We start from the raw sequence: 25,716 nt of genomic DNA on the forward strand, positions 1-25,716 counted from the left end.
CATTCTGGATTCTGGATCATTCTGATTCCAGTGATCTGGTAGCTGTTCTCCACCATTAATCTTGTCCATGCCCATAATGCTTGAATGCACTTGTAAAGTGGTATTACCTAACTATATAACTACATCTATACAGATGGATAAAATTAGAAGACAGTGAAAATGTTAATTAAACAAGGTCCAAGATTTACAAGCTTTATTGTCATTTATACAACCACAGCGAAATTCTTGCTTGCAGACCTCCCTGCAGACGTAAATAGGGCAATGAGGTCCACAAACATGAAACATGAAATTTTGTGTATTTCAAACATGTAAAATAATGTATTAGTTTTTATTATTTTCTTGAATTCATCCCAGCAAGCTACATGAAAAGATATGAAAAGCTCCACATTCATACTAAGCTTGTCCATGCAATGAGGCATTTTGTGTTTCCAATATGAACGTAAATTTCACATCAATAATGCTGGTTTTGCCCACTAACATATAACGATATATGACAATAAATAGCAATAACAGATTAGTGAACAATAATGTGCATACAATATGCAATAACATACAAATAGGACATGGTTAAAGTGGTGGTGATTAATAACAGTGGTGATTGGCATTATACTGCAGGTTATCAGTTAGCATAACTTTTAAGAAGAATAATTCCTGAGATGCATTCTTCACTGAGATGCCATCTTGATCATAACAAAGACTTGGGAATTGGGTTATTAAAAAAGCATGAGTTACATAAGTTGGGCGGTTGGCCGATGGAAGGCAGGAGACCTCAGAGGAGAAAGAGCCCTTCGGCATGCTTGACGGAAGCTTTGCACGGGGGAGGGTAGAACTGTAAGGCTTCATGACTCCAACGTCTGCCAGACGCTGTCTTGAGGTTGCATACTCCAAGTGTGGCGTTACCGTAAAACTTAAATGTATCTTTCGATGTTGCATATTGCTTCATACGTTTTTTTAATGTGTTTCAGGAGTTTGGGCGTTCACTGCTCCAAGGTCCGGTCACTGACTTTGGATTCTTGGGAACCAGAATTATTGAAGGTGGGTTGCACTGAAGAGTCAGGCATCACCTTGGCCAGTTATTTATTTAGTGCTTAGAATTCACTGTTTGGCCTGTTTAACTAAGGTCTGAGTCAAGCTTTATATGGCCACTTTAAATGACGGCCATTTGAGACTTAAGTACTTACGGTGACCACTGACTTTAGATTCCTCCTTTTTATCCTTCGTGTGTAGCTGATGTGCGAGCTGGGAAACGGCACCATCAACCACATTTATGAAGGGTCTTGTGAAGAATTAGGCGTGAAGAAGCCCGGGCCCTCAAGTTCAAGGTGAACACTCCTCTAGGTTTCATTGTGGCACATTTCCAGCTCAGATCATGTGTAACGTAACCCGAAACCACCGCTGTCCCGGCAGTCTTAAAGGGGCATGGGGTGACCCCAGATGCTGACCCCGGACTAGTTTTGTGAAAAACCGCTCATGCATCCACGCCCTCGCGGTACCCAACTCATTTTCTTCCCCCAGACAGGAGAAGGAGGCCTGGATAAAAGCCAAGTACGTGGAGAAGAAGTTTCTGAAGAAGCTGTCGGGCAGCGAAGCCTTAGTGAACGGCGAGCGGAAATCACGGCGCTGGAGCGTGAAGACGTGCCAGAGGCACGACAGCAGTGGCAAAGCCCCCAAATCACGCCGCAAGCACCGGCAAGAGCCCGGCAGTGCCTCTCCGGCCACCCTGTCTTCAGGTGCGTGGACCCCTGTGCTCCTGTGTGACATACATAGCATTGGGATACAACCTGACCTAATGCTGTATTACACAGGGTTGTTCATACTTTGGTAGTAACTATAGGACATGGGGGCAGTGGAAGGAAGGACCAAGACCCTCCACATTGCTCCAGGGATTATCTGACCCTGTTTTCCCAATTGTTCGTCACTTTGTATAAAAGCATGTGCTAAATAAATATAATGTTTGTAATATGTGTAAACATAATGGGACAGTGATCAGGTGACAGTGAACTACAAACTCAATCGTTTGGGAATCTGTCTCTTTCACCCACTCACTTCAGTAGCTGCCGCACTGGAGAGGAAATTTCGGAGGGACTCGCTCTTCTGCCCGGACGAGTTGGACTCTCTCTTCTCCTATTTCGACACGGGCTCCGGGCCTCGCAGTAAGGCTTTTCTCATGCTAATCTGGTATTCGATTAATCTGTATGATTGGTAGTGTCTGTATGTCTGGTATTCGGTTAATCTGTATGATTGGTAGTGTCTGCAGTGTCTTTCCATGTGGGGAGGGAAGGTTCAGAGAGGGTTTTCTGGAGGTTACAGGTTCACGCCTTTCCTCTAGGGCAGTGTTCCTCAACCCAGGTCTCAGGAACCCCCAGATGTCTGCATTTTTCAGTCCTCGCAGCTCTCAGTCAGTTGAAAATATCGAATACCTGGCAGCTGGGCGGGAACAAAATTGCAGACTATCTGGGAATCCCTAAGGGCAGGGTTGAGAAACACGGCTCAGGGGGGAAGGGGGCACCGGACATTTATAAGTGTTAAATGGCTGAAGAAGTGGGACTTGGCCCACGACCTGGCACCCTCTGCTGAGGCAGCGGGAGTGAGTAACGTGTCCCTGGCTTGGCACTCGTTGGCCCCGCAGGTCTGAGCAGCGACAGTGGCCTCGGTGGCAGTACAGACGGCAGCACGGACATCCTGCTGTTTGGCTCGGTGGTGGACAGTGTCACGGAGGAAGGTGGGGAGACTGAGAATCACCTCACTGTTACCCATTGTTGAAATGCTCATTAAATTTGGCAAATTTTATTTTACGAATTGGAAAATCTAAAATGGATGAAAAAGTGACATTTTCATTATGTATTTATGTTCATTCGTTATTTGTATTTCAAAATTAATTAATTTTTAATATATAATAATTGTTTAGAGAACATTCTTGCGTGAAACATACTGCCCTCCCCTCATTATTTCTGCTAAAAATAATTTTTAAATCTAAATTTATGTAAGAAGCACTTTGCATCTTTTGCCAGAAGGCAAATCAGTGTCCAGGGTCACAAACTCACACAATATCAAAAACTCATATTGACAATAAGCCCAGAAGCAGTATTACTGCTGTTAGGCTGCACTAGGAACAAGATGAAATATTTCAATATGAACTGGAATAAATTGTATCGGACGTTAATTCGCTGTCATTCTTTTTATTCCCCAAGGACATGATATTTTCTTTGATAATTCCTCTTTCTTCCTTATATACTCACACAGACACACACAAACACGTTTTACTGAAACCTCTTCCAGCATTATGATGCTGAATAACCAATGTTACAAAAAAAAAATGGAGCTAGGTGACAAAGCTAAACGGACATATGCACAGACACAAACAGGAAAAGAAACTAATGTGATATGGCATCAATGGAAAGGCTGGAAAGCTCTTTTTTGTTCAACTGGGTATTTTTTGGCACTTTGGGGGAAAAACGAGCTTGTAAGCTGATAGCAGCATAAAAAATGTTAACATTTCCGATAGCAAGATCTTTGCTTATTTGACAGAGAATTTGTCTGCATTGTACATTAAGTGCAGCTGTGCATATGTACAGGATTATGTTACTTTTAATTGTAGCTTTCCGTTTTCTTCAATATGCCTCGGGAGATATTTCCCGTAAACAAGTGGAAAAAATATGGATATTATAAATGAGATCATGTTTGTTAAACAATAATGTGGTGGGAAAAAACGATGGAGGATCCTTGTGGTCAGTGGTACAGACCACGCAGGATGCATGACAGAAACAGTGGCACTATTACTGCTGGGTTAGATACCATTTCTTTCCAACCGAATACGAGTGCTAATACTCGCTTTCTGGTACTCACCGATAATACCAATTAGGGCTGCCCAGTGTCTAAAAAGTGGGGCACTTCATTTGTTTTTATCCAAAAAAATGTCAATGCCTGAGAAAAAGGATATACAGACAATCCGCTAAACGGCTGCCAGTAAAGTCTCGATATCGGCCAGCAATATCGACCAAGACGAGACATCAGACTGATGCCGATGTCTTGATTTTTAACGAATGTTGGCCGATACTGATATATCGTGCATCTCTAAGTTATGGTATGGATCTAACCATGTTGTAATAAGCACAACATGTACATATGTCCAGAGTGCGAGGTTTCGGAGGAGTCGAGCGGGGAGACAGAGCTGGAGACGTCGGACCCTGAGGACCTTCGGGACCTGCACCCCGGCGGCCTTCTGTACAAGGCGTCACGAGCACGAAACCTTCCCGCCATGGCGGAGGCGCTGGCTCATGGAGCGGACGTCAACGCCACCAATGACGAGGACGAGAGCAAGAGCCCGCTTATCCAAGCCGTGGCCGGGGTGAGCCTCCCCCACACTTCTGTCCGCTCTTGCCGTTGCCCTCGCACACCCTCTCCGCTTTCTTGTGCGCCATGACTCGAGCACTGCTGCACTCTTAACTCAGAAGCAGGATATCTAAAGTCTTCTGGCAGCTGTCACCCCGAGCTCACAAGATATTGAGCTTCATCCTCCTTCAGATTCAGATGCATCCTGCCAAATATCTGCAAAACTTTAAGCAATAAGTACTCATCAGCTGCCTTTACAGATGTCTTGACGTCACACTCTAATTAGACTTTACAATGTTCATAAAAGATGAGAGAACTGCCCCGCCCACCAACCTTCTGCCTTTTGATGTCCAATCAACCGCCTTCTTGCTGCAGGCATACTGTGTGATAAACAGTTTGAAATCAGGCGTCACTAAGCTTCTATCCGGCAGCTTCTCAGTATCCAACAGTTCTTTTCGATGTTATATGGTAAATTTGTCTTTATTTGTTCCCAAAATAGAAACCAGATGGGTTAAAGTACTTTACTTTCCTTATCTTAGCTTATGTGCTTGGTTCCTTACATCTCTTCCTTAATTTTTCACAATTTAACGTGAATGACACGGTGGGCTGCATCTACCCATGCACGGTAACACAGTAATTGTGATTGTTGTTTAAAAGAGTCGCTTGAACGCTTGATCTCTCGGCCACAGGGTTCATTGATAGCCTGCGAGTTTCTGCTGCAAAATGGTGCCGACGTCAACCAAAGAGACATCCGAGGGAGGGGGGCCCTCCACCATGCCACATATCTAGGACACACGGGGTATGTAGCAAGGCCATGACTTGGTGTTTGTTCCATGCTTGACAAATCGGGTACATCAGTGGGAAATAATCGAAGATTATACAATATTAAACGGAAGCCTATCTTTAACTTTTTAGGATAACTTCCGAGAGTCTTTCAAGTCGTAGGCTTTCCACAGCATCATAAAGAGTCCTTTGTTGCATTGGCCGGTCACAGAAGTGACTGCAGGCTGGTGGCTCGCATGAAACGGGGTTGTTTTTGTACCACAATTGATCGAATTATTTATAGAACCCAGCTGACTTCCTCTCCACTTTGCCCGGCATTTCCAGGCAAGTCTGCCTGTTCCTGAAGCGAGGAGCTAACCAGAACGGAGATGAGGACGGCCAGGACCCGCTGAGCATCGCCGTGCAGGCCGCCAACGCCGACATCGTCACCTTGTAGGTTCCAGCTGCATGTGTACCCCATGCCAGACCCCAAAAAGACCTCCCCCCCCCCCAGCATGTGTATGAACCATAGCTTGCTGTGGGCAGTTTCTGCAATAGGAGGCTCATGTATTATTAACTTGTTCTGTTTGTCTCTTTTCCCAATCTGCCTTCCTACTATTATATTCCCCGCTCTTCCCTCTCCTCCCCCGTCTCCCCTCCCCCGTCTCCCCTCCCCCGCCAGGTTACGTCTGGCTCGGATGAACGAGGAGATGCGGGAATCCGAAGGCCCCCTCGGACAGCCAGGTCAATATCCCAGCTGCAGCCCCACCGAGCAGCAGTATAAGAAATGCATTCAGGAGTTCATTTGCCTTACCATAGATGAATGCTAAGGCAACACACACCCCCAACCCTCTTCACCACGGCCCGTTCTGGTATCCAGTTTGGGCCTAGGGAGGGGTGGCGCATGCCAAAGGGTAGAGGTTTGGGGCAGAGGCCTGCAGGGAATCTTGTGCCAAAAGTCATCAGCTTAGCCGCGAGCGATGTCCTTTACCGAACAATATTCCTTGCGGTGCCCTGCCTGCCTCTCAAAGTCCAGCATTCCAGACCGCGCCAGCCTGGTCTCCGCGGTGTTCCCCCAGCTCCCCTGTAGGAGACGCTATAGCCCTCGGCTTTGCCCAAAAACCAGAACAACACCAGCCAGTACAGCCAGAGCGGGTAGGCTGGGCCTCCTGCATTCTCTCTGGGAGTCAACAAGTATATTAGTATGCATGGAAATACCTCTTCTGAGAGCTGGTTTATAAAATCCTGGACATAGGCTGGGTGTGAGTCGGTGGCCAGTGTTTGCACTCGATTTAGGAATAAGGGTTGATCCAGAAGGAAGCAGTTGGCATACAGTGACACTCTGTCATTTTGGCGTGTGAGTCCAGATCTTGTGGTTTTAGGGTAAACTGCCATTATATCACATGTTCAGGTGGTCCAAACCTATAGCGCTGAGTGTCCAAACAGAGGTGATTGGTCAGAACTGACAATAAAAAAGGCCACCCACTGACTGCATTTAAGGGACCAACTTTACAAACAACTTCTATAACATTTTCAGTATATAGTTGCAATAATACAGTTTTGATGTGAGCCAGGTCTGGTCAAAGTCACTAGTGAAAGGTGCCACCTTGACACCCTTCCCCAAACTCAGCCATCTCCTCTGAGTCAGAAACAGTCTCATAATTCTGTATTTTGCTGCTAAATTCTGCTCTTCATCCAGATAGCTGTCCCATGCAGGAGGACACCTTCTAGATCTCTTCCTTAGTCACCATCTGCATCCCAACAGTTTCCTTAGATAATAATTTGTTCCCGCCTGGAAGTAGATTCTGGTTCGAACCCCTCACACGAATTCACATGAACAGAGTACAGCCTACATGCAATTTCAGTCCATACAATTCAGCTTATACCTACTAACCTATTTTTATATATGTATATTTTTGTCCATGAGTGCAGTATTTCCACACTCCCGTTTCCGTTCTCATTGTGTTCCAGTGGCATGAGGTGAACAATTTCTCTTTGTATTGTTGCCTGTGAGATGCTGAGGCCTTGCAGAAATCATTGGAAAGAGAGTTGGGACAGGGTGTGAGATGAGGTTGGGTGATGTGTGTGAGAATCCGTAAAGGAACTGTGCTTTATGGAACGTGCGCGTGTAAATATGTATATGCTAAAGGAATGTTTTAGATAAGACGTATTTAAATAAAAATGCTAGGATATTATTTAGACTTCATGCATTTTTTTGCACTTTTTCCCTGAAGTAATTTTTCATTTTGGTGTCAATTTTATCACGTTTGTCTTTTTATGGGGTAGAATCTGTGTGCTGTGTGTTATTTTTATTTATATTGGCCTGCCCAGAGGACTAGTGCAATGATTATTTTAATATCTCTGAAATGTTTTTTAAATGTTGTTTTTATTTTTGAGAAAACTCCACAGATGGTATTTTTTAAACTGGTAAAAACTGTACTCCAGACAGCACCTAGTGAATATCTCTTTAGGATTTTAACTTCCCAATTTCCGTGCTTTTTCACACAGAAAAAGAAAAAACAGAACACTACTAGGATTTATTCGTGAACAAACTTATTTTTGTGCTCTCCATTTAAGATAAATGAAAACAAATATTGTGTAATTGCTAGATTGTTGAAAACTTGATTGAGGTATTATGATTATTATACATTTATTATTCTGATTAGGGTATCCCTGATTAAATACTGCTGGAAGTCACAATGCCTATGTCACTCAGGTCCACACACCGTTTATGTGAATATTTGATATATTGTCCAATTATTTCTGAGATCCTTGTAGTGCAGTGGCAGATCTTCAGTGACAATTTGTAACATCATGCAGAGGCCTTTGCTCAAAAAGCAGCTAGCTGCAGTGGACAGATCACTGAAGTAGTGACATTTTAGCCACATAAAAAAGGCTTTAGCTTGTGAGCTGTTTTTGTGTAGATCCACTGCCTGATGTCTACATTCAAGCCAGTTTAAGAGTTTCCAGAATGACCAGAGCCCTCAGCTTAAGTGCATGGGTAATAAATTCATGTGATTCTTGATTATTTAAGGTACACTCTCTTTGTGGCTGGGAGACACTGGTCTGCTGTGTATAAGGGCCAGACTGGTCTGTTTATAAATGGATCTCTAAAATGAGATTAATTCGGGTTCATGCCCGACATCTTATGTAGTCTAACATTATTTATCTATTATATCCTGTGCTGGCTCTAATGAGACCCGTTCTTCATTGTACGAATCCACCCAAATTAACCCAAACTGCGACAATGAAGTCAATTAATTTGCTCGTCTTGCATGTAAAGGGTAATGTACATGCATAAATCGATTTGATTGATAAATGGTCTAAAATATCAGTTTTTGCTTCTTTTAGAGGTACAGTTTTGAGATAATGGAGCCAGTATTATACAGTATGTATCACTGTTACAGTGACTTTATCTAAGGCAGTTATTCTTCAAACCATGGAAAGTGAAGGAACATCCCATTTGATTGTGTAAATGTGAGTACAGAAGGGGCCGATTCCCTTTGTTACTTGTCCCGATGGTTTGGAAATGCTTGATGCATCCTCAGAGTGTGCTAAGAGTGTATCCCATGTACTTACTGCCAAAGACCTACAATTATTTGAGGGTTTGTGTGAAAATAATTCTAGTTAAGAGGAGATCTTATTCCTGTATCTTATACCCACTTTCTCGCCTCTGCTTTAAATGAGGATTACATTAGGATACTTTATTTTTCTGTTAGTGGAGAGTTTAAGGCAGGGGTGGCCAATCTTATCCACAAATCTGTATGCAGATTTCTGGGATATCCTTTAGATCCTTTAGGTCAGCTGTTCAAACCCAGGTGTGAAGACTCTTCAGCCAATCAGTCCTCTAACTAGCAATCTAATTAGGCAGTTGCAGCAAAAACCTGCACACACAACAGCCCTTTCTGGATAATATTGCCCACCCCTGGTTTAGAAGATCAAGCATTGGTGTAAATATATAGACCAGTTTAATGACTGTGCCATTAGACTTGAAATATTTGATGATTTCGAAGGAAGTGTAGCTTGTATGTGAGTTATCAGGACCTGACTGGATCATATTATGACCTTTTCTCACTTTATATTGCCATAACAACACGGTTAAAAAAAAAAAGCACTTTTAGTCTTCTGATTTTAAACGAATGTTCAACCGGTGCAAAATGTGACTTCATTCCAGTTTCTTTTTAAAAGGTAGCGGTGCGTAGGGCAGTTTGCCTTTTCAGTGATGCAAATGAAAACTGTTCAATGGTAAATGATTTAGGATACGTAGGAGAAGTATTGGATAGTGACCAAAACCTTGTGGTGTTAACTGAACCAGCTGAAGTATTAAATATTTACTCTTTGGGTAAGTGTAGTAACATGGGGGTAGAAAATGCTTATGAAGAACAATGCTGTAAATATGCTTTTAACTCTTTGACTGTCTGCATTTGACAAACTGCTGTGAAACTTTCCTGTATTTTTCTTTGCTTTCATTCTTGCTGCAATCTGTACAATCTCTTAATATTGTTAGAGAACAACTTGTATCTCAGAATAGCCTTGTATACCTATTGCTGTCTTTTTTAATCCTCTGTTTTTCCTTTTACCATTGTCTTTTAAAACACTGAAAAAATACTAATAAAAGAAAGATGTGGATGAACTCTTAACCTTTTCTCTCTGTGTTTCTTTCCTTCAATCTGTCTCACAATATTTCCGCTCTGCTAAGTGTAGCTAACATTGCTAACCTTGGAGAGGGTGGGAACCATTCGTGAACGCAGATACTGGAAGCTTACCCGAGAGTGTGAGGGGACTGGAAGCTTACCTGAGAGTGTGAAGGGACTGGAAGCTTACCCGAGAGTGTGAGGGGACTGGAAGCTTACCCGAGAGTGTGAGGGGACTGGAAGCTTACCCGAGAGTGTGAAGGGGCTGGAAGCTTACCCGAGAGTGTGAAGGGACTGGAAGCTTACCCGAGAGTGTGAAGGGACTGGAAGCTTACCCGAGAGTGTGAAGGGACTGGTAATCACTGTTAATGCAATCAACCACACCACACACTATCCTACCCTATCCTCCTGTGCCCTGGAGCACATGATCTCCTAATCGATGGGTGTTAGTGGTTAATGATGATAAAACCTTTATTTGAAATTTGCACAAGTAGATGTACAGGTACACTGTAAGTTTTATCTTTGCTTGGCCCTTATAGAAATCACTTCTTCAAGTATGGATTGAACTTAACTGAGTGTCCTAATGTTCACACTTTGCTGGGGCGTAAGATGGTCAGATGCAAGATAGATTAATTTGATTCGAGAGAGGGAATTAAGGTACAAACAGTGAGTAATATCAAACATCCAGTAGTGCAATTATGTGATAACAGACATGCAACCCTGGCTGAGAGGAGAAAATATTGGGCCAAGTCTTTCAGGGCAATAATGTATGACTTTCTATGCGTGTCAGTTTTGCAAGGCTGGACATGAATCTGGGGTCTGTGTTCATGTAAAGACAAACGGACAAGTTGTATGTGTATATTAGAGGCACACTTGCTCAACATTGTGCCTGTGGAGTTTGCATGTTCTTCTCTGACTTTTATATTTGCACATTGCCAGTAATGTGGAGTATACCCTGCACCGAACTGCCATTCTGTTCCCTAGCCTTGAGCCTTGTACTGGGGTAGGTTCCAGCCCCATTGTATGGCCCTGTACTGGTGGTTGGGGGATGGATGGATGGATTGTTTGGCTTTGTCTATTGAGATGATGCTTAAAGAGAAGCTTTAACGTCATACACTTATAAAGTATGCATTACTTCTGAACAGTTATGCAATGCTGATGAAAGTTGTATGAACTGAGAATAAGTCATGCAGGTCATACGCAAAGTGCCTACTGACATTGTTCTTTCAGACACAATCAGATTATATTAATACTTAACTTAGGTTGTGTTTGGTTGGATTTACCATTCAGTGTTTAGGTCCAAGAACTATGGTATTCATAAAAGTAATGTCGCCAAACTGTGACTGCAGATTAAATAAAAACAATAGAATATTATAGGATGCTAAAAAAATAACCTAAAATCCTGTGAAGTGCATGGCTTTCAGTAACTATAAGTGATTGGTAGCCCAAGCCCTGTAGGGCACTTATCTCAGTAATGTTGCATTTGCCATTACATGACCGGACTGAATTACTGTCCTTGGGTAACTCAAGGTAGCCCAAGTCCTTGGTGTCCTTGGTTAACTCATTGGTAGCCCAAGCCCTGTAGGGCACTTATCTCAGTAATGTTGCATTTACCATTACATGACCGGACTGAATTACTGTCCTTGGGTAACTCAAGGTAGCCCAAGTCCTTGGTGTCCTTGGTTAACTCATTGGTAGCCCAAGCCCTGTAGGGCACTTATCTCAGTAATGTTGCCTTTGCCATTACATGACCGGACTGAATTACTGTCCTTGGGTAACTCAAGGTAGCCCAAGTCCTTGGTGTCCTTGGTTAACTCATTGGTAGCCCAAGCCCTGTAGGGCACTTATCTCAGTAATGTTGCATTTGCCATTACATGACCGGACTGAATTACTGTCCTTGGGTAACTCAAGGTAGCCCAAGTCCTTGGTGTCCTTGGTTAACTCATTGGTAGCCCAAGCCCTGTAGGGCACTTATCTCAGTAATGTTGCCTTTGCCATTACATGACCGGACTGAATTACTGTCCTTGGGTAACTCAAGTCCATTTTATATTTAACAGCAACTCATATTAAGGTCAAGGAGGAAGGTTCTTCCAGTTTTGATTGAGCATATACAGTATTTTTGCATTTTAGTAGTCTTGTATATACAATTTTAAAGAATTTAAGAGAATCAATTAAAAAAAAAAAGATTTTGAAATGAATCAAAATCTTTTTTATTATTTTTCTTTTGTTTTTAATGAGCTGGGCCTGTCAGATTTAACCAGGGTGACATTTGCATTGACAATGTTGTTGCCTCCATAGATACGGCTGTCGGCATGGCTGCCATGAAATCACAGCTCAAGGATTTTCGGGATAGAGTGAGTGGAGTGTCATGGTTCTTGACGCTGGGCTTTGTTCCTCTGTGGGTGTGGTGCTTTCATTTATGGAGCCCTTTCTTTCCCAACTGTTCCTGTCCAGACTGCTTTTCTCTCACACAAAGTGGGCTTTTTGTTCATAGGAGGGAAGGAAATGAACAATTCCATAGTAAAATGAGTATTAAAGTATTTCCTGTGCGCTCCTTTCAAAAAGCACACTGACTTATGCTAATAAACCAATTATAAAGGTTAAATGGTCATTGTACGGTAATATATAATACGCTAATTCAAAGCTGGCTAATATACTGGAAAAGAATGCAATCATCATGGGTTTTATGGTAATGATTTTGATTTATGCTCTCTTCCCAAATACAATCTAAAAAAAATAGAGAAAAGTTCCCCCACTAACATGTACAGGGTGATAATTGCAGACAGAGGATATTAACTCTTGGGATGGGTCTGTGTGGTGGAAGGATTTACTCACTATGTCTTTCGAAGTTTTCCTTAATAAAACTTAGTAAGGTTAAAGGTCAGTGACCGAAGTGTTTAAATTAGGTTGTTTTTTTCACATTTTTCACTGTGGATATAGTAATGACACTGATTTAATGCACTGGAACTGCAGTGCAAATGCAGATAAACAGCATATTGGTCCTGACACTGTATTTTGTGGCATAAAAAAGTTAAAATACCACTATTAATACTGAAAATACTAATGGATGTTGTTATTGTTATTATTATTATCCTTAATATTATTATAAACACAGTGTCAAAAATGGGTCACTGTAAAAAGTAAAGGCATTAAGTATAAAAGTGTAAGAAATCCATATAAAATATAAAATTCCCATAATAATTATCTTCCTTGTGGGAAATTCCCAAAAATATCTTATCTCCTTCTATGAGTATTTCTGGTAGATTTTTCATATGACACTCTAGGTTTCACTTGACCTTTTGCCAAATTATCAGATCTATTAGTGATTTTGTCATTTTTATTTTCGTGGTACTGAATCTGAGCTTTATAAATTATTTGAAATATTATAAAACTGCAATGAAATGTTACAACTATTTTTTTGTGTATTCCTCACTGGGGAAAAAAAGAAGAAATATTTAGAACCTTTAATTTCATCGTAAAGATCTACGATGGGATGAAAGGCACCAGTGTAAGACTCTCCCCCTTCTCCTCTAGGTGACACCACGTACCTTGACATCTTTAGGGAGTTTTCTCACATGGCGTCACACGACCCCGAAAAGCTGAAGCGCCGTAGCGTTCACTTCCGCCACTCCTTCAGGTAGCTTGCGGCCGCACGCCAGGAGCCCCAGCTTCTACTCGAAGTGTGCTGCCGTCACTGTCTGGGTGGTCGTTCTCTCCATCTCGATCTCCAGCAGGCCGCCCCTTCGAAGGACTTCCATGGACAGAGACTGAGAACTAGATGGGACCTTCTCCAGCGGCTTCTGTTTCTGATAAAATCACTAAAACTGGGCTTAAATGAGAGGCGTCCATCATGCTGTAGCCTTTTAGTAAAGATTGTTTCACTTTATCAACACCGAAGGTTATTTTTTATTGAAAAGAAACACCACTTAATGATGGTTAATGGACTCTAACCATTTCCATGCGACTACAGAGTAATTATACAGGATATACAAAAAGAAGCATATAACTAAATTAAGGGGCTAAGTTAGATTGCATGTCATGTTGGCTACTAATGAGGGACAGAAAAATGCACGTAGTTTTTCATGGGAGTCAACTGAGCCAAATTAGTCAGGAACATGTGACTGCTAGAGACTCAATTGCTGTTACATTGAAGTGTTTTCCATGTTTTAGTATGAATCCTTCATAATTTATGCCTTATGTTTTGTGGGGATTTGCAGGACTTTTCCTCCTATTTCATGTAAAGTGATTTGATATACTTTTTTTCATTTCTTGGTGGCACTAATAGCATATATATGCAAGCTTATGGAGGAACTGTAAGGTTTAACCTCTCAGAGCTGGGCTATCAAACATTTTTCCTGACGAGAACAGAAGGGTCTTGTCCAACGGTATATGAAACGGATACACAAGAGATGAACTTGGTAGTGGGTGCAATGTAATGGTGAATGGTGGTGAGTTAAATATGAATCACTGTGAAAAAAGCGAAGTCACTTGCATCCATCTGTCTAAGACTGCCTGTCAGTTATATTGTCGATCCATCTTGGAACTGCATCCCCTGGTGAGGGATCGTGGTCAGCTGTATTGAGGTTAAACTGAATAGTCTTTGAATCCATCTACAACTTAATAGGCATATTTAAAGTGCTATTTAATTATTTTCATTTCTCAGCATCTGATTCTATAAGGATGTATTACCAGCCTCTGTGCTGGTAACTTCATGTGGAACGTAGACTTCTCCATACTGGTGTAGTTGTTATAACAAAAATATGACAGTGTATTCATGACAGTAAAGGGTAGGTATTTTAACTTGTTATACACTTCTACGCAATTGAACACACCTATTTAACCAAGCCTTCTGTACACTCTATTGTTATACAGAAGTAAAGCATGTGGTGGTATCTTTATGCATGATTCCGGTTCTTTTATCATTCTTCTACATGGTGACTATGCTGGTGTAGTCAATATTTGTGTAAAAATGCTAAAATAGTATATATATATATATATATATATATATATATATATATACACACACAATGTATTTAAACATTTTGGGAGCAAAATGCTAATATATCTCAAATTAATGGTATTTTGTAATACTGATGTGATGGCCTTTTGGTAAGCCTGTGTTTTGGGTTGAAAATAAACAATGATTTTACTAGATATATTTACTCTGTGTTTCATTTGTTGTTCATGTTTTTACATTTCAACTTACACATAGAGAAAATCAGTGTTAAGTGAAGAAGCTTTATGGGTAATTATGTAACTGTCCAGGCATGTTCAGCTGTTCACAAAGATACCATTGTAGATTGGGGTGCTTACATGATATTTCTGAAGACAGAAGTGCTTTTTAATATCAGCGCCAAAACAGCCACTATACTCCCTCAAATAGCCAGTGATTGCATATGTTTCTGGAACATCCATTCAAATTAGCATGAAAACGGATGTCGAGTAAGGAAAAAGATTAAACTGTGACCCTTACATGCTCTTCAGTATAGAAACCAGAAAAGTGAGAAATTATCAAAAAGGCAATTGATATTGTGTATCAATTTTGGGAATTACCCTTGAGGTGTTATTAGTTATATTGTATGGAACTCATTAAACCAAACACTTAATGATATGTAGAAAACTACTGCCAATGTGGGCATTTCACTGGACAGTTATTACATTTACTGTAGGTCAATGAATCTCCTGTTATGATCTTTCCATACTTCACAGTACTGAGCTTGCTAGAAGATATATATACGTAAACAGCATCTGTTTTTATTGATATTGTAAGTTATCGACTCCCTTGCACAATATAATACTCCAAACACATTTAGTGCCTGATTTTATTTTTCAGCAAATATTGCAAGATTGCTCTACTTTCAAGTTTCAATTTTTATTTGTCACATACCCAATCATACACTGTATCACTGTGCAATGACATGCCTTTAAATCTGCCTCGTGGATTGTGCTTGACAAAATGTGCAATTCAAAGAGAAAAATCAAAGCAATTTAACAGAATAAAAATAAGAATAAAATCATGAAAATAACAATAATAGACAATAAAAACAGACAAAAATAGAGAACAGTGTATCAAAAACTGAAAAAGACAGCTGATGACATTGGGTGGATAATGTGCGTGTTCAGGACATGAATGACCTAAGGATAGAAGCTTTTCCTCAGCCTCAGTGTTGGTCTTCAGTCTGCAGTAGTGTCTTCTTCACCGCAGCAGAGAAGAGCCCATTGTTGGGGTAAGCTTTGTCCCTGCAGTGCTGCTTGTGTGGGGCCTACAGGTTCAAGACATTACACCCAAAAGTGTGTTTAGCTGAACGCACCACTCTGTGCAGGGCTGGGCTGTCCTGTATGGTGCTCCCAAACCCAGGTATTGATGCTTCCAGTCAGGAAGATCTCCATGGTGCATGTGTAGAATGCCTTGAGGATCTTCTGAACCAACTTGAACTTTTTGTGGTGGAAACACTGACGTCCCTTTTTAATAAGGATGCCATGTGTGTTGTCCATGTCAAGTCCTTCGTCATGTGGACTGCCAGCTTGCAGCTGGAGTCTCTCTCCACAGGTACCATGTTGACCGTGAAGGGGTTGTAGTGCCTCATTTGTCTCCTCCCACAGTTTCAGGAGTAGATTGTTTTCCTGACTCTAGCCTGCCAGGTTCTCCACCTCCTTCTGGTAGTCGTCTCATCATCATTGAAGATCCGACCCACCACAACTGGCCACACAGTCATGTGTATATAGCATAGTCATGTGTCCGTATAGGGAGTAGAGTAGGGGGCTCCACACAGGCCTGGGAAGTTCCTGTGTCGAGGGTGATGTTTGATGATGTGTGTCTGTCCAGTCAGACAACCAGGGTTTGCCCATCACAATGTCCAGGACCCAGTTGTATAGGGCGATGTTCAGACCCAAGTCCTTGAACCTGATGATGACCTTGAAAAGGAGAATTTTGTTAAAAGCTGAACTGTATCAAAAAACAGGAACAAAGTGAAGTGAGTTCAGTATGTTGGTAAGAGTGAAGCAGATGTGATATTTTCCCAGTCTCTCAAGGCACATCATAACTTGTTGTTAAGTGTAACTGGGCAGAAGTCAGTTGGTCACGCTGGGGGGGCTTTCTTGGGGCCAGGGACGTTGACGGCCCTTTGAAGCACATTAACACTATGGCTTGAAGAACTGAATATGGTCGGAACACTGGAATGAGTTGGTCTGCACAGGCTTTCAGGACCCGTCCAGGGAAGTCACAAGGTTTTGTTACCTTTCTGGTATAACACTCTCTTTAGTGTCCAGCTCACCTCGTTCTCCAAGAACACAGTGACGGTCCGTGCACTTGTTTCGCTTCAAAGCTCCCATAAAATAAAAAGTGTTCAGTTTGTTCGCTAAGGTCATCTTTCAGGCAGCTGTGGCTTGGGGGCCTTTTGAAGTCTGTAATTGTCCAAAGACTGAACCACATGCGTTTCAGGTTGGATTAACCAAACTGTATTTCCACCTTCATTCCGTATAAAATGACATTCCATCCCGTGCTTCATACCAGGGTTGTTGTGGCCACAAGACAGATTACTGTCCACTATACGATCACAGCAAGTTACTAGAGACACAGCAGACAAGTTTGATAAATTTGTGATATGAAACACTGTGTTTCAGAAAAGCTCAGTTGAAAACTGGACTTTTAACCTGTAAAACGGACTGTTCAAGTAGAGTAGTAAGTATGATTGGTACATAAATTAAACCTCATATATAATCCTAACAGTGAACAACAGTTTTGCTTTACGTCAAATAAATGAAATGAAATGTTTAGAAATGTTTTACTAAATGTTTAGTAAAATCTATATCTGGGTAAAATATATAACAGGCAAATATACTGTGATGATAAGAATGGCAAGAAAAAAATTGTGACACTACCAAGTAATTGACTGGGCTGAAAAACATAAAGGTCACCAACACGTTGAAAGAGATTTGCACTTTCTTGTTACTTAAGTGTATTTTCAGATGGAAAAATGCAGTCAAGTTTTGGAAAAGTACAGGGGACAACATTCAACTTTTTAGATTTCCTCCTTTACACTGTTTCAGAGGATGTCAAATACTCTCTCTGTATTTACCCTGGTTAGCCCTGAGGTGGCCTTAAACCCTGAATGTTTTAGCCAAGCATTAAAATATCCGTTTTTTCTACTTGATCATTTAAATGCTTATATTATTATTATTATTATTATTATTATTATTATTATTACAAGTGCTCAAAGCAACTTGTAACATTGAAAAAAAATCGTACACCCACCCATGTACAGAAAGTAAAAATCAACAAAAAAGTTTTTGTTTCAACCAGCCAATTGTGTACTCTGTGACAGTGACTCTTTCTACTCAACTGGTTCAACTTTCCGGACATGAACTATCCACCTCTGCACCCAGCCCGCATAACCTGGAACCGCGATTTTGTCATCACCTTCTTCACGTACTGTGTTTTCAGTGACGGCGCCCTCTAGTGGTGAGACATACTACTCTGATTATTGTGCTCAGTTTCGATAAGCCTTTGTTTACTTTGGTCAACAATAGCGTTTAATGAGTCTTTCGTGACAGTGCCCTCTAGTGGCGCTCTGCAGTAGTCTGTTTATTAAGATCTGTTCGATTAACGCGCTGCTTACCTTGCCTTTGACGGCGCTCTTAGTGACAGCGCCCCCTAGTGGTGCTCTGCACTTGCCTGTTTATTTTGATCCTCATTTACTTTGCCTCCTTGGCGTCTAATGGGCCTGATGGGTGCTACCGGGTGGAGCATTTTTCGCTCATTTCGGTCGTAAATTTCCTATCTGACCCTAACGGTAAAAAAAAGCAGTAAGTGCTTACTGATATTTTGTAAATGTTATAAAGAACGTAAATATTGTTCGCCTGGCATGTGTTGGGAGGAAAGCGTATTTTACTGAGGGGCTCTTTGTAAACTAGAGACGGGGCTGTCGGTAATCCGGAAACGCCGAGGCCAGAAACCCCTCCCCGCCGCTGGGTAGCCATATTGGAGTCGCGGTGGAAATGGACAGGAACCTGGAGGTGCTGTCGCCGTATCTGTAGCTGACTTTCCCGGGATCCCTGAAAGACTCCCCGTCGACATAAGGAGAGCAGACGGTCGCGTAGCTTTAGCAGCCAGTCACCGGGGCGCAGTAAGAGGTAAACGCCGAGACCCGGCTCGCTTGGGGCGGGCAGCGTATGGGGCTGGCGCTGGGGGCCCGCTTAGCTAGCGCTGGCTCTTTTTCTGTTTTGTTTAGTTCTGTGTGGCGGGGAGAGTAACTGCCTTTAGCTGGCTGGCTGGCTGATGTTTGTGAGCCGAATGTACGGCGGCTGCCCGTCGCCCCCCAGGTACTTTTCCGCTGCATGTGTGGCTATTAACGCCCCGCCTGTTGTAACAAAGTAGCGTCCGATAGCCGCTTAGGCCTTGTCCCGTAAGCGTCGGCTGGCTGGCCCGGTGATCCCTTAGGACTTCAAGGTTATTCCTGACGGGTGGGCTGTGTAATAAAGCTGAGCTGGAACCCACCGCGGACGGCTGGTATCGTGGTCCGGCGGGTGGCCGGATGTCGCTCCAGGTGCTCAGCGCGCCCAGGACGGGCATGGGTTCGAGTACCTCGCTGCATCTGCTTTCCCCTTATGCCTGCTTTCAGTTTTTATTTGTTACTATTAAGTTAGCCACCGCCTCTTAATGAAGGTAAATGAATACTCTTGTTCATAGTGAAGCTGATTTTTTTATGTTATTGCTGCTGCTGTTTTGCGGGTTAAAAGCATCAGAGCATCAACTCGTGCGAGTGACTGTACGTGCATGCATGCATGACACAGTGTGTGTCCTTACTTACAGAAACCGCCTTTTGTGTTGGGATGAGGTGGTGGTGTGGATTTTTATCACCTCAAAGAAAGAATGGACAAGACAAATGCTACCATGAATGTATTTGGTCTTTTTAATGTGATTCTTTATTTAATGTCATATCATTTCAGATGAGCAACAACAGTAATAAGAGAGCACCAACGACAGCAACACAAAGATTAAAACAGGACTACCTTCGAATAAAGAAAGACCCTGTGCCTTACATTTGTGCAGAACCTCTCCCCTCTAATATTTTGGAATGGTAAAGTTTGTCACTGCTGTCAGGTCCCATCAAAGTCCTGATGATATGGCATGCAACTTTTTGGCTGTGTGTTAAGAACAATAATTTGTTTACTGTTGACTATGTATTAGAGCAGGGCGATATCATATCGATATTATATTGTACATGCTCAATAATCACCAGGGCTTCAGATGACAGGCGAAGCATTTGGCTGGACGCCAGCTTTTTGGTGCTGTATGCACATTAATTTACACCCATAATTTGGTAAGGGGATTAGTAGTATGAAGCTAGTAGTAGCTTAAATATTAATGAGATGCATTTTGTGATACCTAAAAGAAACTTTTATGTTTCTTAAATTCGATTAGCGGAGCACCCCACATATACTGATTTGGTATACTACGGTTTGGTATACTACGGTTTGGTATACTACGGTTTGGTATACTACGGTTTGGTATACCTCAGTGCAATATACACTGAAGTCACGGTGAAGAAGAGCAGCCAGGACATCTTTTAAAAGAGGAGATCTTGTGGATAAACAACGTAAAAAGACTTCGTAGGTGTGGTGGTATTTTTGCAGTTCAAAGTCTGACACATTTATTAAACATAAAGATATGCCATATTTATACTAATAATTACTTTTGGGCATCATACAAAGCCTCATTAATATTTTAGCCATGCTACTAAACTGCTTAAATTGTGGGTGTAAATAAATGTCCGTACAGCACCGAAAAGCTGCCGCATGGCCAAATGTTGCGGCTGTCATCTGAAGCCCTAGTGATTATTGCACATGGGCGATATAATATCGATATATCGCCCAGCCCTACTATGTATTGGCAGTTTTGAGAACTTTTTGTTTGTGAATTGAAGAATATCATAGGATCTCAAAAGATTTGTGTGTTTTGCAGTCAAATTTTAGTTTGTTTCCTTAATTACTTGATTTTGTTTACGTTATTGTTCTGTCTTCCCCTAGGCACTATGTTGTTCGAGGACCAGAAAAAACCCCTTATGAAGGTAAGCCCCGCCTCATTGTTTTTACTTAATTTTTAGCCTTTGCATCATTTTTCTAGAAATGCATATTGATTTTTATTTTGCTTGGGACTGGTCTTAGTCGCAGCATACATATGGTTGTTGAGTTGAAACAGCCACTTGCCTTTGTAGCTGGAGTTTCGAATGTACTTCTGATTGAACTTGCCTTTGATACAAGAAGCTGTGTAGTGGCTTCTCAGGGTTACTCTTTTGTACAGTTAAAGAACCTTAATGGTCAGTTTTTGCATTGGGTCAACTTGGAATGAATACAGTATTGTAGTGGTACTGTAATTTAATCCTGAATTGAGAAGAATTTTTAGTTGGTGATTGGCATGACATTTTAAGAACTTTGTATCACTGATAAATGAAAAGCATCTTAATTATACATTAATAAAATTAATTCTTTGATTATAATACTGCTAGTCAGATTCTATTGATTTTCCTGTGTTTAAAGATACATTTCTTTTGTTTTTAAGGTGGTTATTATCACGGCAAACTCATATTCCCACGAGAATTTCCCTTTAAGCCTCCTAGTATTTATATGATAACACCAAATGGGAGATTTAAGTGCAACACAAGGTAAGGACTGAGAGATCTTGAACTTCAGAGGAGACTTTTCTGGCCTTTTAACCATTCATTATCCTGTGGGTACAGTAATTAACATATGACATATTTATAGTTATGGAGAATTTGACTGCTGTGTTGTGTAAAGTGTGGCAGTTGGGCCTCATAGTTGGGGCGTAGTTGATCTTCACTCCTGCCCCATCGGCCTAGAGGTGTTTGATCAGCAGAGAGTTAGTTGGTACTCTTTACACATATAGATTAAACCTTTGACATATTACCTTGACCCTTCTCTCCTCCCTCTTCCAGATTATGTCTCTCCATTACAGACTTCCATCCTGACACATGGAACCCTGCTTGGTCGGTGTCCACCATACTGACCGGGCTCTTAAGCTTTATGGTAGAGAAAGGTCCTACACTGGGCAGCATTGAAACTTCAGACTTCACTGTAAGTGTACAAGTACTTACTCTGTCGTTGGTCTCCATAGTGTAGTGGTTATGATATTCAGTTCACAAGTGAAAAGTCCTTGGTTTGGCAGTGGTGTTTGGCTCTGCTGGTTAAGACTTATGATCAGATGGTTATTGGTTCAAAGCCGTGGTTGGCAGAGTGATTTTACTGTTGGGTTCCTTGAGTGAGGCCCTTAACCCAATCGCTCCAGGCTGACCCTGCTGTCTCAATTGTATGTAACTTTAGATTAAAGCATCTGCTAAATAAAATAAGTTGCTACAAACACTGTGTTTGTGCAAAATGTCCTCTTGGTTTCCTTATTTTACACAACCAGAACACCGTACACCTGTAATGTGGGCAATAGACTCAAACTGTGGCCTCCGTACTCCTGTGCTGACTGCATGTGTTTTTCTCTGATAGAAGAGACAGCTCGCTGCCCAAAGCTTGGCTTTCAACCTCAAAGACAAAGTTTTCTGTGAGCTGTTTCCAGATGTTGTTGAAGTAAGTACCTGTCACGCAAGACCTACACAGTAAAATGAGCTTGTACAGCTTTTAATTTTCATTTGTTTACATTCATGTTTGCATGTGAATGCTGGTTTATTATATATACCTTTTGATAGTAAGGTGTCACGTATATGTGGATTAGCAATTTGAAATAGTTGAGCCATCCATGTTGCCGGGGTTGGGGGCGCGGACCTCCCGCAATCTGGGAAAAACACAAATGTTTTTTGGTCTACTTGGCGAGCGGAGCGAAGTGAATAGATACAGAAACACAAGGTACAAAGTTCACCATGAGATATAATGTGAGAGGCTGCCGTAAACACTGTTGGTGTCTTCCAAACCAGCACTGTACGTGTGTTTTATGCATTTATGGCTTACAGACTTTTTTTGTGTGTCATCTGCGGCTTTTTCAGTAACTCCCAAAAAACATTCCCAAATTTAACCCTCTGGGGCTGAGTGCATCGTCAGCGACGCAGCATACTTTTCACGTCTATTTCAGTTTATATCTCGCTGAAATCTTAATGTAGGATCATGAAAAAAACACTGGCTAAATCCGTAATCTGTCTTTTCAAAACGTCCATTGTCTGAAGTATTAAAGTTTTTAAAATGAGGTTAAATCGGTTAAAAAAGTAAACCATGTCACCTTACTTTGTTTTACCTGCATCGGGGGCGTGTAGTACCGCTCTCACCCGAAGATCGCTATTCACATTCTAAACAGCCGCATTAGCGCGTATTCAAATCGCATTCACATGGTAATTTGATTAACAGCGCAACGGTGAAACGCGATCCAGATACATCCCCTTCAGCGCCATAAAAGGGGGTTGGGGACGTGGCCAGGTGACAATGGCTCATTCATACACATGAAAGTTGCTACATATTCAATGAAAGGAGTCAGAAATAGTGACATGAGTTCGGTTTTTCTTATTCATTTATCCAAATGAATGTTGCAACTACACCATTTAGTCATCTTCATGTAGCCAAGACTTTGGTGATCAGATATCTGGGATCAAAACAAACTGCCACCATTGCTTACTATGTACTTTTCTAATGTTTCTGCACGTGTTCCAAACTGCATTTTGCAATGTCTATAGTTTGATGTCAAATTACAAACTTAACAAAAATCTGACATATTTACAATATACATTAAAATAAAGATGAGTGTAATGGCAAAACAAATATATAAAAAATAATTTATTTGCCATGAATTAAGTTTGTGATATTTGAAGAAATGTGTGATCATGCCCCAGTCAGTGAAAGTGTGTTTCCTACCCCTAGACCCCAGAGGGTTAATTTAATCCTGATCCAATGATGTATCGAAACGACGATGGGGAAAGTCATGAAGCAAAAGGGTTAGCTGCATGCCACACCCAACCCTCTATAACTTAACCTGGGTTTAATCCCCGTTATACTGATTTTCCAGCAGTCAGAGATTTCTTTCTAAGCACCCAAAACTTGACTACTTTATCCAGGGGCAAAACTAGGATTTTTTAAGGTGACATAAGAGGAACCATAATTCATACAGAGAGGCTAATCTTGTCATTAGCCACTGATGTGTTTTGAATTTTTGAGTGACAGGGGAGAGGCCAATCAGCTTTCAGCTGGGGCCGGAACTCCTGTGGCCATATCCCTGACAATTTTGTTGAAGCTTTGATCCACAGACCTCCCAGAATACTGTGCTGATGTTTTTTTGCTTTTCTGCAGGAGATCAAGCAGAACCAGAAAGCCCAGGAGGAGTTAAGCTCGCGACCACAAGCTCTGCCCCTCCCAGATGTGGTACCCGATGGAGATGCCCACAACGTGCAGAACGGCTTCCCAGGCCTCAATGGGCATTTGCCCCCAGCTGCTGGTGCCATCAACCCTCCTGGCCTCCAGCAAGCCAATCGCAATCACGGACTCCTTGGCGGAGCGCTGGCAAACTTGTTTGTCATAGTGGGCTTTGCGGCCTTTGCCTACACAGTCAAGTATGTACTGCGAAGCATAGCGCAGGAGTGAGAGAAGACCAAAACTGAGGGGCTGTCTCATTACCCCAAATTGAACGATAAAAACAAACCGACCAACAAGGGAGAGGGTGGAACTGTGAGACTCAAGGGAGGAGGGCACTTGTATGGGGGTGGGGGGTGGGGGGACCTTTTGAGTTCATTTGAATGCTGTCCAGATGAGGAAAAAACAGGCTGGCTCATGGGTATTCAGAACGCATCTGATATGATTTGTCACCAGTGATATCTTGGCTTTGCTCATAAGTAAAGAAAAAAAGTGAAGATTTCCTTCATGCTATACCCCACCAGCTCCAAATTACGGCATAAATTAGTGTAATTCATTTCACGCGTTGTACAGAAAGCAAAAAAAGCAGGTGTGTAAAGGTTGTTGAGCAAGCCAGCTGTGCAGCCTCTGTTTTGTCAGCATTTCACTTGAATCAGGGATTTGTGATCGCCATCTTTGTGACTACCACCCTCTAGTGTCCTGCAAGATGGGAGTTTGAATAATTTTTTAAACCATTCTGCACTCAGAGGATTTTCTGCCCCACTTTTTGTAGGTTTAGTAAACTTGGATTAAAAACAGACTACCAACACAAGCTCAATTGCAAAAAAAAAAAAAAAAAAGATTAAATTCTATGCATCGCTGTACACTGAATAGCCGAAATAAGACGGAAACAGCCTGTCTGCCTGACTAAGATTCCCATCTAGTACACAGTGTTCTCTTTTTGCCCATGATGCAACCTGTAAAATAAATCTGAGCGACAACTTTTGGGTTATCCTGGGAGTAAACAATGGCTAATTCTCAAATACACGCAAGACAGAACACTATTGCAGTAGCCCATGTTGCCTGAAAATCTGTACTGGGAAATTCCATTATGGCCACCCCAAGTAAGATGAAGTATTTTTAAATAGGAATTGATCAGACTTACTGTAAAAGGCACTTTTAGATACTGTACAACCCTAAATGCAGATTACCATACGCAGATTAAGTGTGCAATCTGTGTTCTCCAGATCTTCGCTTTTGTTTCATTTTAGTAAACAATGCTTGACACAGATGCATTAGTGTTCGAGTATTTTAAGGTGTAAATCTTTGTGCAATATTTGTTGGTGGTTTCAAATAAATATTCATACAATTCTGGTGTCTTCTATATCCTATGTTGTTTTTGTTTCTTTTTGTCCATTGGAATGGCGTTGATGTGTTTGTTGACACCGGAATGAGAAGTATGGGAAGCAAGTGATCTTAAGGCAACAGTTGGCACCACTGCAGATACTTACAAAGACATATTTAAGAACTTCGTTCCTGACCATATGCTCGATTCATGTTTCCACCTCACTCGTAACCAGAGAATACTAATAGAAATGGACCAGGATCCGGATCAAAACAACAGAGCACAAGACCCAAGTAAAAAAAAGACAAT

The 25,716-nt window shown here is 41.7% G+C and overlaps 2 protein-coding genes across 16 annotated transcripts in view; both read left to right on the top strand.

Moving 5' to 3' along the window:
• Positions 1 to 14,882, top strand: part of acap3a (ArfGAP with coiled-coil, ankyrin repeat and PH domains 3a) — an 87,053-nt gene extending 72,171 nt beyond the window's left edge. For 3 of the 13 annotated variants that reach the window (XM_023835058.2, XM_072713614.1, XM_072713618.1), the window contains 10 exons: positions 966 to 1,035; positions 1,228 to 1,322; positions 1,516 to 1,730; positions 2,052 to 2,153; positions 2,621 to 2,722; positions 4,134 to 4,348; positions 5,022 to 5,131; positions 5,440 to 5,547; positions 5,777 to 5,838; positions 12,027 to 14,882. In XM_023835058.2, the coding sequence (XP_023690826.2) occupies positions 966 to 1,035; positions 1,228 to 1,322; positions 1,516 to 1,730; positions 2,052 to 2,153; positions 2,621 to 2,722; positions 4,134 to 4,348; positions 5,022 to 5,131; positions 5,440 to 5,547; positions 5,777 to 5,838; positions 12,027 to 12,301 (1,354 nt within the window). In that variant the 3' untranslated portion in view covers positions 12,302 to 14,882. Of the gene's footprint in view, positions 1 to 965; positions 1,036 to 1,227; positions 1,323 to 1,515; positions 1,731 to 2,051; positions 2,154 to 2,620; positions 2,723 to 4,133; positions 4,349 to 5,021; positions 5,132 to 5,439; positions 5,548 to 5,776; positions 9,735 to 12,026 lie in introns of those variants that run through there. The other 10 variants (XM_023835063.2, XM_072713620.1, XM_023835062.2 and 7 more) reach the window with 9 other exon arrangements.
• A 3,505-nt stretch (positions 14,883 to 18,387) lies between these two features.
• Positions 18,388 to 25,433, top strand: ube2j2 (ubiquitin-conjugating enzyme E2, J2 (UBC6 homolog, yeast)). Of its 3 annotated transcripts, XM_023835210.2 has the most exons (8): positions 18,547 to 18,860; positions 18,959 to 19,049; positions 19,677 to 19,807; positions 20,757 to 20,797; positions 21,289 to 21,391; positions 21,683 to 21,821; positions 22,242 to 22,322; positions 24,024 to 25,433. In XM_023835210.2, exons 3-8 carry the CDS (start codon positions 19,677 to 19,679, stop codon positions 24,312 to 24,314), a joined length of 786 nt encoding a protein of 261 aa, XP_023690978.1. In that variant the 5' UTR covers positions 18,547 to 18,860; positions 18,959 to 19,049; the 3' UTR covers positions 24,315 to 25,433. The 3 variants fall into 3 exon arrangements, with proteins under 3 accessions (XP_023690977.1, XP_023690978.1, XP_072569722.1); XM_023835209.2 differs by lacking the exons at positions 18,547 to 18,860; positions 18,959 to 19,049 and adding an exon at positions 18,388 to 18,533; XM_072713621.1 differs by lacking the exon at positions 18,959 to 19,049 and having other exon boundaries at positions 18,548 to 18,860.
• Positions 25,434 to 25,716: the final 283 nt, after the last annotated feature.

The sequence above is a fragment of the Paramormyrops kingsleyae genome, chromosome 6, assembly GCF_048594095.1.
Source record: "Paramormyrops kingsleyae isolate MSU_618 chromosome 6, PKINGS_0.4, whole genome shotgun sequence".
NCBI lineage: Eukaryota > Metazoa > Chordata > Actinopteri > Osteoglossiformes > Mormyridae > Paramormyrops > Paramormyrops kingsleyae.